Source organism: Stomoxys calcitrans, chromosome 3, assembly GCF_963082655.1.
Source record: "Stomoxys calcitrans chromosome 3, idStoCalc2.1, whole genome shotgun sequence".
NCBI classification, from domain to species: domain Eukaryota; kingdom Metazoa; phylum Arthropoda; class Insecta; order Diptera; family Muscidae; genus Stomoxys; species Stomoxys calcitrans.
This window is the reverse complement of record NC_081554.1, coordinates 13,671,609-13,686,487: the sequence shown is the minus strand read 5'-3', so window position 1 is coordinate 13,686,487 and position 14,879 is coordinate 13,671,609. Positions and strand designations below refer to the sequence as shown.

General features: G+C 39.9%; 2 protein-coding genes across 2 annotated transcripts; one reads left to right on the top strand and one right to left on the bottom strand.

Annotated features, from left to right (window-relative positions):
• Nucleotides 1-2,035: 2,035 nt before the first annotated feature.
• Nucleotides 2,036-7,079, bottom strand: LOC106084034 (TBC1 domain family member 15). The gene is made up of 3 exons (XM_013247457.2): nucleotides 6,736-7,079; nucleotides 5,321-6,655; nucleotides 2,036-3,192 (listed from the first exon to the last, which is right to left on the bottom strand). The coding sequence occupies exons 1-3, from the start codon at nucleotides 6,913-6,915 to the stop codon at nucleotides 2,536-2,538; spliced, it is 2,172 nt and encodes a 723-aa protein (XP_013102911.1). The 5' UTR covers nucleotides 6,916-7,079; the 3' UTR covers nucleotides 2,036-2,535.
• A 2,317-nt stretch (nucleotides 7,080-9,396) lies between these two features.
• LOC106084027 (KRR1 small subunit processome component homolog) lies at nucleotides 9,397-10,674 on the top strand. Its single transcript, XM_013247425.2, has one exon. It carries the CDS (start codon nucleotides 9,493-9,495, stop codon nucleotides 10,525-10,527), a length of 1,035 nt encoding a protein of 344 aa, XP_013102879.1. The 5' UTR covers nucleotides 9,397-9,492; the 3' UTR covers nucleotides 10,528-10,674.
• The last annotated feature ends 4,205 nt before the right edge of the window (nucleotides 10,675-14,879 follow it).

Genomic DNA, 14,879 nt, shown 5'->3' with positions numbered 1-14,879 from the left:
GAGACCTCCTTTAATTGTTTCGCCATGGATAACAACAAAGAGAATGCAAACAAACATCTGTCATCTTAATACCGTCAAAGCTGGCCGGCTGTTAACAGCTGTTCGCGTGAGATCACCTTTTTAAATACGCCTTGGTGTCTTGTTTATGTTTGACTCAGTTCTCAATTGTCTCATACAATGTTGTATTTTAAAACGAAATACTCTATGATTGCGCAGCCCTTTGGTCCACATACTTAAGCATGTAAAAGGTGAATTTATTATCCGATTTCGCCGAAATTTAGAATAATAAATTGGAAAGGGCCAACCTATATCCGAACCGAGTATGGTCCGCATCACACCACATTTGGATGTGGCTGCAATAAAGGGTCTTAGCGTGTAAAAATAGCATTTATTTTCCTATTTTGACGAAATTTGGAATAGTGAGTTGGATTAAGCAACCCTTTATCTGAACTAAGTATGATTCCCATCAGATCATATGTAGATATAGATGCCGTATAGACCGCTCCGTCGATTTAGGGTCTTAAGCATACAAAAGGCGCATTTATTACGACTAAAATTCGAAACAGTGAGTTGCATTAGGGCACCTGATATCCGAACGGAGTATGGTCGAGATGGGACCATGAGTGGATATAGCTGCCATATAGACCGATCTGTGAATTCAGGGTCTAAAGCCAATAAAATCAGCATTTATAATCCGATTTGCGCTGAAATTTGGAACAGTGAGTTGGATTGGACCACTCGAAATCCGAACCGAGTACGGTCCACGTCAGACCGGGCTTGGATATAGTTGCCATATAGAGCGATTCGCCGATTTAGGGTCTTAAGTGTGCAAAAGGCGCATATATTCTCCGATTTCACTGACCACTTGATATCCGAACCGAAAGTAGTCAACAGCAGAACTTATTTAAGTACTGTTGCCATAAGCACCGTATTAAAATGTTGAAAGTTGGTAAAGTTGGTAAGTCCATCAGATGCGTGCATCCGTTTGGTCTGTAACTCACACAATACAAACATGCAAGCGCACAACACGTCCGCACAACCCAATAATTGATGATGATTACCTGTTCAAAATCATTCATAAGTATTATGAATGATTTTGAACAGGTAACTGAACTGGAAGTGCCACATTCAAGAGTGTCCTGAGAAGGCCCACAGATGTTGGGCAATATGTAAACCGGCCATTGGCTCGAAATGGGATCTGAATCCCAGGATAGTACACTGGCTCTACAGGAGCGTGATTAGACCGATAGTTTCTTACGGACAAAATAACAGTTCCATAGAACATGTTGTTTTGGCATAGGTCGGGGGATGAGAACTACGTCTAGAAGGGACTGGACACATTTCTAGATGGCCGATCCATAAACATACAGATTAGGTGTGAGAGAGCCATTTGGTATGTGACTTAAGGCGATACGGGAGTGGATAGAAGATAGGTGAAAACTGACGTCGGGATTCCGGATAATCGGCGTTGGGATTCCTGTAGGGATTGGTAAATGTTTCTGATTGGAAACCTAAGACGACACTTGAGGTCGAGTGCGAGGCATTGTTGTAAGCGACAGTGTTGGATTGAATAAACTCTGGTATTGCCATTTGGTAGTCGAAGAGATGAATTTATCAAAGATAGAGGACAGAACAAGTCTGAGCATCTTCATTGCGAACCCAAAGGCTCACAGTTGTTTCCGGCTGATCCGCATTGTTTGGATACTCAACCATGGTAGGGTTAAGGGTCCAGAGGGTACCGATAAGGGTTTTTTTTGCTAAATTACTAGGGATAAGGGAGTTATGAACATTGACGGTCGCAGTCTTTCAGACTGAGGTTTTTTGGTTTCTAAAGACCTTGGATGTGATCATCTTCGGAGATCAGAGAGCTCAAGGTGCAGATTCGCAAATCATGGTCCTTAAGTCGCCAACATTGGGCAGTCCGTTTTTCCCTTTCTTTCATTCCTTTGGGCTTTGATTCATTGCTGTTAGATAAAGTTCTTCCCCTCCTTATGTATTACTCACCAAAGAATTGCAATAAAAAAATCAAAAAACATTTTACACGATATTTAAAAAAATGGGTATATTTGATTCACTTCTTAGTAATTGAATTTCTGTAGGTTCTTATCAATATGTCGGTATCTAAGTATGTATTGAATAGTTGATTCGTTTGAATTTTTTTTTTCGCAATAAAAACAAATAGACTTTGTATATTTTGCAGATTATTTATAGTTTCGTATTTCATTTGAAGTTGTTGTTCTAGTTATCGTTAAGCAATTAATATTGGGTTGGGTTGATGCGTTTGAATGTTTCTGGCTTTCATTGATTATTATGCACAAAACTGTGCAAGACTGCCTTTTGCAAGAAGGGAGATAGAGATAAATACAATATAAACACAAGAGACAATCATGGGAAACTTAAGCATAACTTATATTCTATAAAAAAAGTATCTAAAACCAATTTTGTGTGTGTTTTTGTGTTTGGGTAATTTTTTCGTTTCTTTTCGTAGAGATAACATAACAAAAATAATATTCAAGTGTGTTTAACCTAAAGTGTCTACATGTATTGTAAAAACATGGAACGTTCACAGGCCTCCTCGAGCAGCTCTTGCTTTCGTTTCATTTCTTCTGGTGTCAATTCTCTTACCAGTTCATCGAACCCATCGTCAAATGATTGTGGCGAACTGTTATCTTCATCTCTATGATCGGCTGTTTCTAGCAGTGGCTCACCTATAATCTGCCTTATTTCATTGGGTAAATGTTCTGCCTCTTTGATTTGATAGTAAATGGCTTCCGCGGTTTCCAAGGTCCTCTGTAAGTCGATGTTTCCCGAGAGCTCATTGACATGTTTTAGAATTTCGGTAAATTGATATTTGCTTTCGATTATTATGTCCGTCTCTTGGTCCAAAATAGCCACTGAGATCAGTATGTGGAAATTGGGACAGGGCAATTTGGTCCATAGGCATTCCCATAGTTTCAATATATCCTCGTTGGCAAATTCACGTTTATACCATACCAGTAGCCAACGGAAACAAAAGTACATATTGTCGGAATCATGGGTCTTCATGTATTTGAAGAGACGCGGGTTGGCAAATTCCAAAAGACTGCGTAATTGAGAGAATTGGGTTTTCATGCCTGCCTGATCAATATCGAAATTGGCAAATACCATGTCCATAAAGCCAACAAAACACCAAAATGCATCGACTTCGTTTTCCTATAATTGAAGGTTGAGATAATTAGTTAAATGACAAATTATTGGAAAATTGAAGTTTTCCTATGGAAAAACTTTTTCAGCGTGGCTGAATTGAAGTTTTCCTATGGAAAACCTTATTCAGCATGGCAGAATTGAAGTTTTCCTATGGAAAACCTTATAAGGCCCCGCTAAATTGAAGTCTTCCTATGGAAAACCTTATTCAGCATGGCTGAATTGAAGTTTTCCTATGGAAAACCTTATTCAGCATGGCTGAATTGAAGTGTTCCTATGGAAAACCTTATTCAGCATGGCTGAATTGAAGTTTTCCTATGGAAAACCTTATTCAGCATGGCTGAATTGAAGTTTGCCTATGGAAAATCATGGCTGAATTGACATTTTCCTATGAAAAACCTTATTCGGCATGGCTGAATTGACATTTTCCTATGGAAAACCTTATTCAGTGTGGCTGAATTGAAGTTTTCCTATGGAAACCCTTATTCAGCATGGCTGAATTGAAGTTTTCCTATGGAAAACCTTATTCAGCATGGCTGAATTGAAGTTTTCCTATGGAAAAGCATGGCTGAATTGACATTTTCCTATGGAAAACCTTATTCGGCATGGCTGAATTGACATTTTCCTATGGAAAACCTTATTTAGTGTGGCTGAATTGAAGTTTTCCTATGGAAAACCTTATTCAGCATGGCAGAATTGAAGTTTTCCTATGGAAAACCTTATAAGGCCCCGCTAAATTGAAGTCTTCCTATGGAAAACCTTATTCAGCATGGCTGAATTGAAGTTTTCCTATGGAAAACCTTATTCAGCATGGCTGAATTAAAGTTTTCCTATGGAAAACCTTATTCAGCATGGCTGAATTGAAGTTTTCCTATGGAAAACCTTATTCAGCATGGCTGAATTGAAGTTTTCTTATGGAAAACCTTATTCAGCATGTCTGAATTGAAGTTTTCCTATGGAAAAGCATGGCTGAATTGAAGTTTTCCTATGGAAAAACTTATTCAGCATGGCTGAATTGAAGTTTTTCTATGGAAAACCTTATTCGGCATGGCTGAATTGACATTTTCCTATGGAAAACCTTATTCAGCATGGCTGAATTGAAGTTTTCCTATGGAAAACCTTATTCAGCATGGCTGAATTGAAGTTTTCCTATGGAAAACCTTATTCGGCATGGCTGAATTAAAGTTTTCCTATGGAAAACCTTATTCAGCGTGGCTGAATAGAAGTTTTCCTATGGAAAACCTTATTCAGCATGGCTGAATTGAAGTTTTCCTATGGAAAAGCATGGCTGAATTGAAGTTTTCCTATGGAAAACCTTAAAGTTTTCCTATGGAAAACCATATTCAGCATGGCTGAATTAAAGTTTTCCTATGGAAAACCTTATTCAGCATGGCTGAATTGATGTTTTCCTATGGAAAACCTTATTCAGCATGGCTGAATTGAAGTTTTCCTATGGAAAACCTTATTCAGCATGGCTGAATTGAAGTTTTCCTATGGAAAACCTTATTCAGCATGGCTGAATTGAAGTTTTCCTATGGAAAACCTTATTCAGCATGGCTGAATTGAAGTTTTCCTATGGAAAACCTTATTCAGCATGGCTGAATTGAAGTTTTCCTATGGAAAAGCATGGCTGAATTGACATTTTCCTATGGAAAACCTTATTCGGCATGGCTGAATTGACATTTTCCTATGGAAAACCTTATTCAGTGTGGCTGAATTGAAGTTTTCCTATGGAAACCCTTATTCAGCATGGCTGAATTGAAGTTTTCCTATGGAAAACCTTATTCAGCATGGCTGAATTGAATTTTTCCTATGGAAAACCTTATTCAGCATTACTGAATTGAAGTTTTCCTTTAATAGTGTTCTGTTACTTGATATGAGCGTAGCACCTCCTGCTCCTTAAAGGATTGTTGCGAGAAAATTTTCAAAAATTATTTTAAAAATAGCAGTAAAGTTGCGACTTCGATAGAAAAACAAGGTAGGTGATACCTTTTCGGGTTTTGCGTAACCTAAAAAGCACCAAATCTAGTGCGAAAAGTTCTAAGTTGGCATCCCTGCCGGTTTGTCATAAATATTATGTTAACCTATCGAAGTTACTGCGTAAATTGCAACGAAAAATTTGTTAAGTTCTACTTACCATAATTGCTAATATGGGTGCCAACAGATCCGACATACCCTGTACATAGCCCAAATCGAAATTATATTTTACATATGTCATAAGAATACCCTGAAGGGTTGTTAAATTGGGATTGTCATCACCAGCAAAATATTCCAATGAACGATCGGTTCTTTTGACATCCTTTTCAATTTGGCACTTGCGATCTCGATAGCCAGAAAAATTAGCTTCTTGCGTTGCCGTCATGGACAACCATTGGGCTTTCATGTTGTAGTACTCCATAGACTTTTCTTTTCTGCGGGCTATTTTCTCCACCTCACTGTCATTCCATTGATAATAGTTGAGTAGATATTTCCATACTTCAGGACGTAAACTGGGCTTAATGCCTCCCTTGAATATAATTTCGAGGACACGACTTGGATCGGACACTCGACATTCGGGGGTCATAAACTCCAACCATTGGTTTTCGTTGAGAGGCAAACCACGCTTCATGGGCTTGCGTTCTGGCAAAGGAGCTATAATTTTCTCATCTATTTCTTTGACATTTTCCATACCACTTGAATCCAAATCGGGGGATTTGTCCAAACTACTTCCCCTACTTCGAGATCCTGAAGTGTTAGAGCTTCCTGCCAGTCCCACCATTTGGTATTTGTCGGATGGCGGCGAGGCTATTTGGCGTTCTTTGTCATCCAATGATCCAGGCCTTACCCGTGGTGGGGCTTTATGTGACACGTAGTCTGGTATATTAGCAAGGAAACCCACAACTTTGTTGGGTAACCAACTCTCATTGCCCACTGAACTTGCCTTTATCTCTCCGATGTCAAGTTCGGCAAAAGTTTTCTTTAATTTCTGTGTTTCGGTTGTCAAAATCACATATTCCTCGCCACTTCGAGTGGATGGAATAAAATCGATAATGTGCAATTGACGCATGCTGCGCACAAACAGATCTGCATTGCCATGCTGGAAAAAGAACTCCGAATGTAAAGTGCCATCTAGCTTGCGAATGAAACGTATTGTTTGGCCACGATGTTTGACTTCTATGCCTGAGAGATCTTCCAGGCATGTACGTATGCATCTGGCTTTAAGTGAACCCGTGGATGTTTCCATGGGTTTTGTATTAAATGCTTTGCATTCGGAAATTGTGCGAGATCTACGCGAAATGGTATCGACCAATGCCCAGTCTTCCTGATCTTGACTGTCGTCTGCTATCAAAATATTCTCATTAGGTTTCCATTCAACGAAGAGCCGACGAGGTGGACCATATTCCACCAATGACAATGAGCCACTATTGTTTAGATCAGCAATGTGTTCTGCACTGGCCTTCTTTAGCAGTACTCCATCATGGGTGCATAAAATCTATAGAAGTTGTCCAATAGGGGGTGGTTGGTTAGAGCTTTCACCTTTGTAAATGATTAATGATTTATTTTTGTACTTACATTACCGGCTCCCACTGCTTCATCTGTGTTTGTGGTACTGCTCCCAGATATTGTTACACTGGGAGTTAGAGGTGATTCACCTTCGAGAATTATATTGTCCTCGCTGACGGTGCTCTCATTTAAAACATTGAATTGCATGCGATCGCAATTCTCACGCTCATAGCGTACAGAATTTATCATTTTGCAAATGCTTACAAAATCGCAGTCTTTTAAAGATGTTACTAGTTTTTATTTCGCAACGAAAACAGGCAGAAAATATGAATTTTATCCAGATTTCCAAAATTTTCCGTAATTTACGTGTTTTTCTTTAGTTTTTATGTCAACAGCTGTTAACAACACAAAGAAGTTAACAACCCTGTCATCAGGTTTTTAGTTGCCATATTTACTGAATGGTGTTGCCAGCTGTAACATGATGCTTGCATACCCAGCAAAATTTTTCGAAGACAACAATCGCCATAGGTCTATTGACTAATTGAATTCTAAGGGCGGGTTTCTCATTCTCAGGTTAAAAAATCGTATCGCTATTCTTCTTCTTAAGGGAATTTTTTTACTGAATACATGTATGCTTATTGCTTATCCTAACGATAAATCTTAACATCCAGACGGGTGTGGGTTGGTGACTTATCCTCCACATAAATTCAAACAGATGTAATCATGATATCTTAATTTACAGGTAGTGGCAGTTGCCCAACAACAAAATATTGAGTGCTCTCTCATTATCAGTGATCAGTGATCAGTGAGAAACATGTTGAGACCTGATTTTGTATTTGTTACTAGTTCGCGCAAGTTTTCGTTGTTTGTGTGCAATGGTTCTTAACTATAATACATACATACAACCAAAACTCGTTGACAGATAGTGCACTTCGCGAGAAAAAAATTGTGCGCAGCTGTTTACGGTACGCTACCTGGTAATTATGTCATGGATGTAATATACATTTAGCTTTTTTTTGTTTACCCATTGCCACGTAATATTAGGTGTGTTTGAGTACTTATCCAGTACAATTTTCCATTAAAAATTAGCAAGAGGGTAAGAAATTTCAGCCGTGAAAAAAATCCTCTAGCAGAAATTTACAACCTCTAACTTAAGCTGCCACTACACGATCAGACATGTTGATGTACACATCGTGCGATACGTACGAAAAATTTAATATGACAAATTAATTTTGGATTAGACCTTCTACTCTTTCGTTTTATATCGAGCCTTTATTTCACCGAACATGTATGTAGATACATGTCTATAAAAAAAGTACAAAACATACGAGAAGACATGACGATTAGACGCGGCTCTATTCATATTTGACGTACATACGACAAATCTTATGAATGCAGAAGCAGCTTATATGATATGTCTGATCGTGAAATATACCCTTTACAAAACTCTGCAAATGTTTCTCAATCTCATGTTTGGCTGCCAGACGTGACGATTTTACGTTATTTTGAGGCTTTTTTGGTCAAAATTTGATCTTTTGACGATTTTTGCATTAAGTCTCTCTACGTTTTGACGATTTATTGTTTTAATTTGATGGTGACATCATTATTCAGGTCATCAGGTCGATGTTGGAAAACGGGGTGCATTTTTTGCTGAATACAGTAGTATAGTCGGGATTTAACTATCTCAGTTTTTGTGCCAAAAAAGACCCGTCTTTTTTAAGATAAAATTTGCCAGTACTATATTAGCTCCTTATAATAATAGAATAATTTCTAGAAAAAAAATTGAACTTTCAATAAAATTTTGTTTTTTAGAAGTTTGCCTTAATATTTCAATGATATTTTGTCCTTTGATAAATTTCATATAATATTTTATTAATGATTTCATTGAAATTTTGTGTTTAAGGAAAATTTCAGTTAAATTTGGACTTTGGAGAAAATTTATGACTCTAGAGATGATTTCCAGGATTCACTGAATAAGGTTAAGCCAAGCGATCAGCCGATATACTTTTTTTTTTAATATTTGGCAGTACTTGGCATTGAGGATGTCAACTTGTTCTCTTTTTACATTCATTCTTTGTTTACGTTTTCTCCTATATGATGACATTTTCAATCGTCAGATTTGACATCCTTAATGATGTTTATGGGGCCTATCCACTTTATGTTTTTGCATGTGACCTAACCTTCTATTAGTGAATCCTGGATGATTTCATTAATTTGTACTTAAAGGAAATTTTATTGAAATTTTTCCTCCGGATATTAAAATTGAAATCTTTGTCGGCTGATCGCTTGGTCTAACTTTATTCAATGAATCCTGTCTGCTACCCATACCATATTGTCATCTGTAAAATATTGGGTTGCCCAAAAAGTAATTGCGGATTTTTCATATAGTCGGCGCTGACAAATTTTTTCACAGCTTGTGACTCTGTAATTGCATTCTTTCTTCTGTCAGTTATCAGCTGTTACTTTTAGCTTGCTTTAGAAAAAAAGTGTAAAAAAGTATATTTGATTAAAGTTCATTCTAAGCTTTATTAAAAATGCATTTACTTTCTTTTAAAAAATCCGCAATCACTTTTTGGGCAACCCAATATATTCAAAAATATTGTTGATTGTCAATGTATTTCAAACTGTGTGAACGACCTATTACTCTCTGGTGTTGCTACTACCAAATTGGCATTAAAGACAGTCTGGCAACATTGCCATCCAATTGCTAAATGTCATTAACAACAGACATAAACAACGACTGGCAACACGTGCAACACATCAAAAAAGTAAATAACATCAAATTTTAATTTCGTTGCGTTTCAGATAATTAAAAACACTGAAATTATGAGTGATAGCGAAACTGAGGAGCCAAAGCAAACTAATGAGCCCATAGAGAATGCTTGGGCTATGAAAATTCCAGCATTTAAACCTGAGGACAATCCAAACGGTCTCGTGGAGGAGAGTTCTTTTGCCACTCTATTTCCCAAATACCGTGAACGATATCTTAAAGAAGTTTGGCCTCTAGTACAACAGGCAGTGGCAGAGCATAATCTCAAAGCAGAACTGGATTTGATTGAGGGTAGTATGGTGGTGAAGACCACCAGAAAAACCTGGGATCCCTATATCATCATTAAGGCACGCGACATGATAAAGCTGATGGCTCGCAGTGTACCCTTTGAGCAAGCCAAGCGTGTGCTGCAAGACGAAATTGGATGTGATATAATAAAAATTGGCAGCTTGGTGAGAAAGAAGGACAAATTCGTTAAGAGACGCCAGCGTTTGATAGGTCCCAATGGTGCCACTCTAAAGTCCATAGAACTTCTTACAGATTGCTATGTTTTGGTACAGGGCAATACAGTTGCCGCCTTAGGACCCTATAAAGGCCTGCAACAAGTGCGAGATATTGTTCTTGATACCATGAACAATGTGCATCCCATCTACAATATAAAAGCTTTAATGATCAAACGTGAACTAATGAAGGATCCCAAACTGGCGAACGAAGATTGGTCGCGGTTTTTGCCCAAGTTTAAGAATAAGAACATTAGCAAACGCAAGCAGCCAAAGGTTAAGAAACAAAAGAAGGAATACACACCCTTCCCACCGGCACAACCAGAGAGCAAAATCGACAAGCAACTGGCCTCTGGCGAGTATTTCCTCAACAAGGAGCAGAAGCAGCAACGCAAACAGGAAGAGCGCAATGTCAAACAAAGCGAAGCAGCCAAAAAGCAAGAGGAACGAAGACAAAAAGATTTTATACCACCCTCAGAAGATTTGCCTACAACATCTGCGAAAAAGCGCTCTGCTGACGATGATCAAAAGTTGGATGTTAAGGCGCTGAAGGCGAAGTTGGTCAAAGCCAACAAAAAAATGAAGACATGAGATAACATTTAATAAAAATTAGTGTGTATTGCTCTTAGCTTAAAAATATTGTAATTTTATACAGAAATACTTTGAATTAATAAAAGTATTTTCTATATATGTTAATTGATGGAAAATAAAATAATTAGGAATATGATTTAATGTTAAGATATGTGTATAGATGGCATAGCAGGAAACACTTTTTATAGAGAAGTTTCTAGAGATGATTGCATGTGGGTCTTCGTCTCATAGTGAATTATGGCCATCTATAAATTGTTTAATCCATTTTTGACTGACGATAGTGCTGCAAAATTTATCACTGACCGGCCCAGAGAAAAAACTTTCAACAACTTCAGGCAACTAGTGACTATAATGGATCGATTATGTATTGCAACCCAACTTCAGTTGCGTTGTTGCCCGCGGGTAAATTTGTCACAGAAACCTTCATTGTAATAATGAGAAACGTTTTCAAATTTATATTAGTTTTTATTTCATTGTTTTTATTTTCTTTGTCAACTATAGTTGAGTTGCAATCCATTATTGATCAACAATTTTGTCTTGGATCTTTAATGGGCGTCTGCTCAGACCATTTAAGACTGTTAAGTGTAATTTCTAAGACCTGGGCTAGTTTTACACAAAATTCTGTGGCTCCAGTTTTTTTCAGGTTCCCGGTTTCTGCAGGAGACAATGCTTTAAATTTTTATACCCTCCACCATAGAATAGGTGTCTCCACATTTCGTCATTCCATTTCTAACACCTTGAAATATTCTTCTGAGTCCCCATAAAGTATATATTCTTGATGGTCATGAAATTTTAAGTCGATCTAGCCATGTCCGTCTATCTGTTGCTCTGTCGCTAGCGCACGCTAACTTTCGGAGGAGTATGCTAACTTTCGGAGAAATTTTGCACAAATACTTCTTATTAGTGTAGGTCAGTTGGGAATGTAAATGGGCCAAATCGGTCCATGTTTTGCTACAGCTGTCATATAAACCGATCTTGGGTTTAGACTTCTTGAGCTTCTAGATGACTCAATTCTTATCGGATTTTTCTGAAATTTTGCGCGTGGTGTTCCGGCATGACTTCCTACAATTGTGCCAAATATTGAAATCGGCTTACAACCTCATATAGCTGCCATATAAACCGTTCTCTCGTTTAGACTTCATGAGCAATTCTTATCCGATTTAGCTGTCATTTTGCATATATTGTTTTGGTAAGACTTCCAACAGCAATGCCAAGTAAGGTCTAAATCAGTTCATAACCTGATACAGCAGCCATATAAACCGATCTCCCGAGTAGAGTTTTTGGGCCTCTAGAGGGCGCAATTGTTTTCCAATTTGACTGAAATTTTGCATACGATGTTTTGGTATGACTTTAACAGCTGTGCCAAATATGGTCTAAATCGGATCAAAACTTGATATAGCTGCCATATAAACCGATCTCCCAACTTAACCCTCTGAGGGCCGCAATCATTTCTCGACTTGAAATTTTGGAGGAGGTATTGTTCTACGACCTCTTACAGTAATGTCAAGAACGCTACAATCTCATGGCGGCCGGTTGTACGCACCGGTTTGACCCATTGGAGTTCTTCATCGACAAGGGCCGCAGCCTCAGTGTATGTACGTGTTCGTTCTTTTTTCGTCATGGGCGAGGCACATTGTGGAGTGCCTTCTCCGCAGGCTTCTGGTCTGTGGCGGTATTGAAAAGAAACCAGGCTTGCCAGAACCGGCTCCACCATGGGTCGGTGCAGTGTAACCGGTGCATGGAGTGGGTGCAATTCTGATCTCGCTCTGGCCTAACGTCACTACGGGAGCATAGTCGCACTGAATATGTTGCAAGGTGCCGTGCGAACATAGACAGTAGTGGGTCACAAACGTCGTCAGACTATGTGACCTCTCCGACCTCTCCCGTGCGGCAATATACGCAAAAGCATCATCCCAGACCAATATTGCCAGACCAGTGTCGGGAAGTGTATCTTTCAGGCAATGAAATTCCAATGATCTGGAGGCAAGATCGACGAGATAGTCTATTTTATGAGTCGGAAGAGCATATTGGTTGCAGCGATTCAGGAGACAAAGCTGACCCAATCCCTTAGCAGATGGTTTTGCGTACCGGATTGGCCCAATGGTGTGGTTCATCGGGAAGGGCTGCCGACTTAGTGTACAACACACTGCTACAACAACAAAGCTTATGAAAACTTGCAGCTTGCGCAGTTGTTACGGATACAATGTGCGACATAAGGATCGCTTAAGGAATGGAGTTTGGGGGATTGGCCTTCGTGATACACCATTCTGTTCAGTATAGACTCATCTCGCTTGCGTCTGGCGCTAATAACGTCTTCATGGAATGTAGGGGCAGTCAAGTCTGGTACTGCCGAGATTGAGCTATACAACTTGTTCATGCCGCAGGTTGGTAGTTGTGACCTAGTTAATGGGCAAGTTTACAGGCCCGACAATAGCGGCCTACTGTCTGGTCATAATCGCCTGGTTCTAGGAGACTTTAATGAGCATCAAAATTCATGGCATTCTCCCCTAGGTAACGACGAGTGGGGTATAGCCTTGGCATAGCAGATTTAAGGCTGCGCGTTTTGCAGGATGAATCATCAGCTCGCCAGACATTTCCGTTGCATACCGTGATCTCCTGAGTGACGTATCCTGGCAAGCTGTAATTTCTTTGGGATCAGACCACCTCCCGTTAATACTCACCATCAGCCACACGAGTTCAACACCTCTGAGCGACGGACGTTTATCAATAAGAAGGTCAATTGGAATGTTTTCGGAGAGAACACCAATTGCCGCCTCAGTAAAAAGACATCCTCCTAAAATGTGCTAGTTGCCGAGAGGAAATTTCGAGAAATCATTGACGCAGCAGCCGATCGCTTTATACCAGCCGGTCGAATACCCCAAGTGCGATGAACTTTCCCTGCACAGGCAGTGGTACTCGCAGACTAGCGTGATGGGATTCATTGCACGGATCCCACTATCCCGAGAACCTGAATCTAGAAATAAACAGTGTAGTCAATGAACATAAGCGGAACTTGAGGCTGGAACACTTAGAGCAATGTTACCTAGGTACGATTTTAGACAAGCTGTGGTCTACTGTTAAGTCTCTCTCGAACCTTGTAAGAAGGGATGACAGGAGCTCAGTCACTGTTGGTGACGTTATTGTAACTGACTCGAAGAGTTGCGCCAGGCTGTTTAACCGCCAATTTATTGAGCATTCCGAGAGTGACATGGCTAGAAGGAGAGCCATTCGTCGTATCCGTGGTCTTCGAGCCGATGGACATCCATCAAATTTACCGCGGACGAAGTTACGAATGTCATCCGTGGCGCCAAGTTATCCAAAGCGTTGGGCCCCGACAGAGTCTCTACACTGATGCTGAAGAATAGATCCAGATTCCTGGAGTCGAGTACCTCGCAACTGTACCAACCTATGTTTGAACACTCTTATAGTTCCCGATGTCTGGAAAGAGTGATCCCGCTACTGAAGCCTGAAAAATACCCGAGTAAAGGGGAATCGTACAGACCTTTTCTCACCAATAGTCAAGACGTTTGAATGGCTACTTCCCCTGAGCCTCGAAAAGTTTCCATTCACCGAGCATCAGCATGGATTTCGAAGACTGCATAGCATAACATCTGCTTTACATGGCATCACCGCAGATATATGCCGTGGCTTCAATCTGCCCAAACCATGTGATAGGACGACCCTCGTGGCACTGGACCTATCGAAGGCATTCGACACTATTTGAGGACTTCGCCAATACGTCCCTCCAGCTTGGACCGAAACGCTGGGTCGCTAATTATCTGTGTGGTCGCCAGTCATTTGTGGAATTTAGGGATAAGAAGTCGAATCACCGTAGAGTGAACCGGAGAGTTCCCCAAGGCGGGGTGATATCTCCGGCACTGTTTAACCTCTACCTATCCTCCATTCCACCCCTTCCAGACGGCATAGAGGTCGTATCATATGCGGACGATTATACGATCATGGCATCAAGCCCCCCAACCATTAGATGACATCTGCGATAGGTTGAACGTTTACCTCAACGAACTTGCGTCATGTTTCGCTGCAAGAAATCTGAAGACATCTGCCACCATATCTTCAGCCACACTGTTCACTACAAATGCGAGTCAGGTGTATAATGAGCTGAATGTTATAATCGGAGATGGAGAAACGATTCAGACCATCAAGTGTTCAAAAATAATTGGCGTCACATTTGACAGCTCTTACACATTCTCCCCACATGCCACAGCAATTTGCGATAAGGTCAAAAGTAGAAACAAGGTCCTCAAGTTACGTGCCGGCAGCACTTGGGATGATGCCAAAGAAACCTTGTTGAGGCAATTGGCCGATCCGTGGTAAGTTATGTAGCGTCAGCT

Bases quoted from the DNA above. Each gene is read 5' to 3' on its own strand.
- LOC106084034 (XM_013247457.2), bottom strand. From the start codon at position 6,915: ATGATAAATTCTGTACGCTATGAGCGTGAGAATTGCGATCGCATGCAA. The intron at 6,656-6,735 runs GTAAGTACAAAA...CAACTTCTATAG, and splicing joins AAGCAGTGGGAGCCGGTAAT to ATTTTATGCACCCATGATGG. The intron at 3,193-5,320 runs GTAAGTAGAACT...CTTCAATTATAG, and splicing joins CACCCATATTAGCAATTATG to GAAAACGAAGTCGATGCATT.
- LOC106084027 (XM_013247425.2), top strand. From the start codon at position 9,493: ATGAGTGATAGCGAAACTGAGGAGCCAAAGCAAACTAATGAGCCCATA.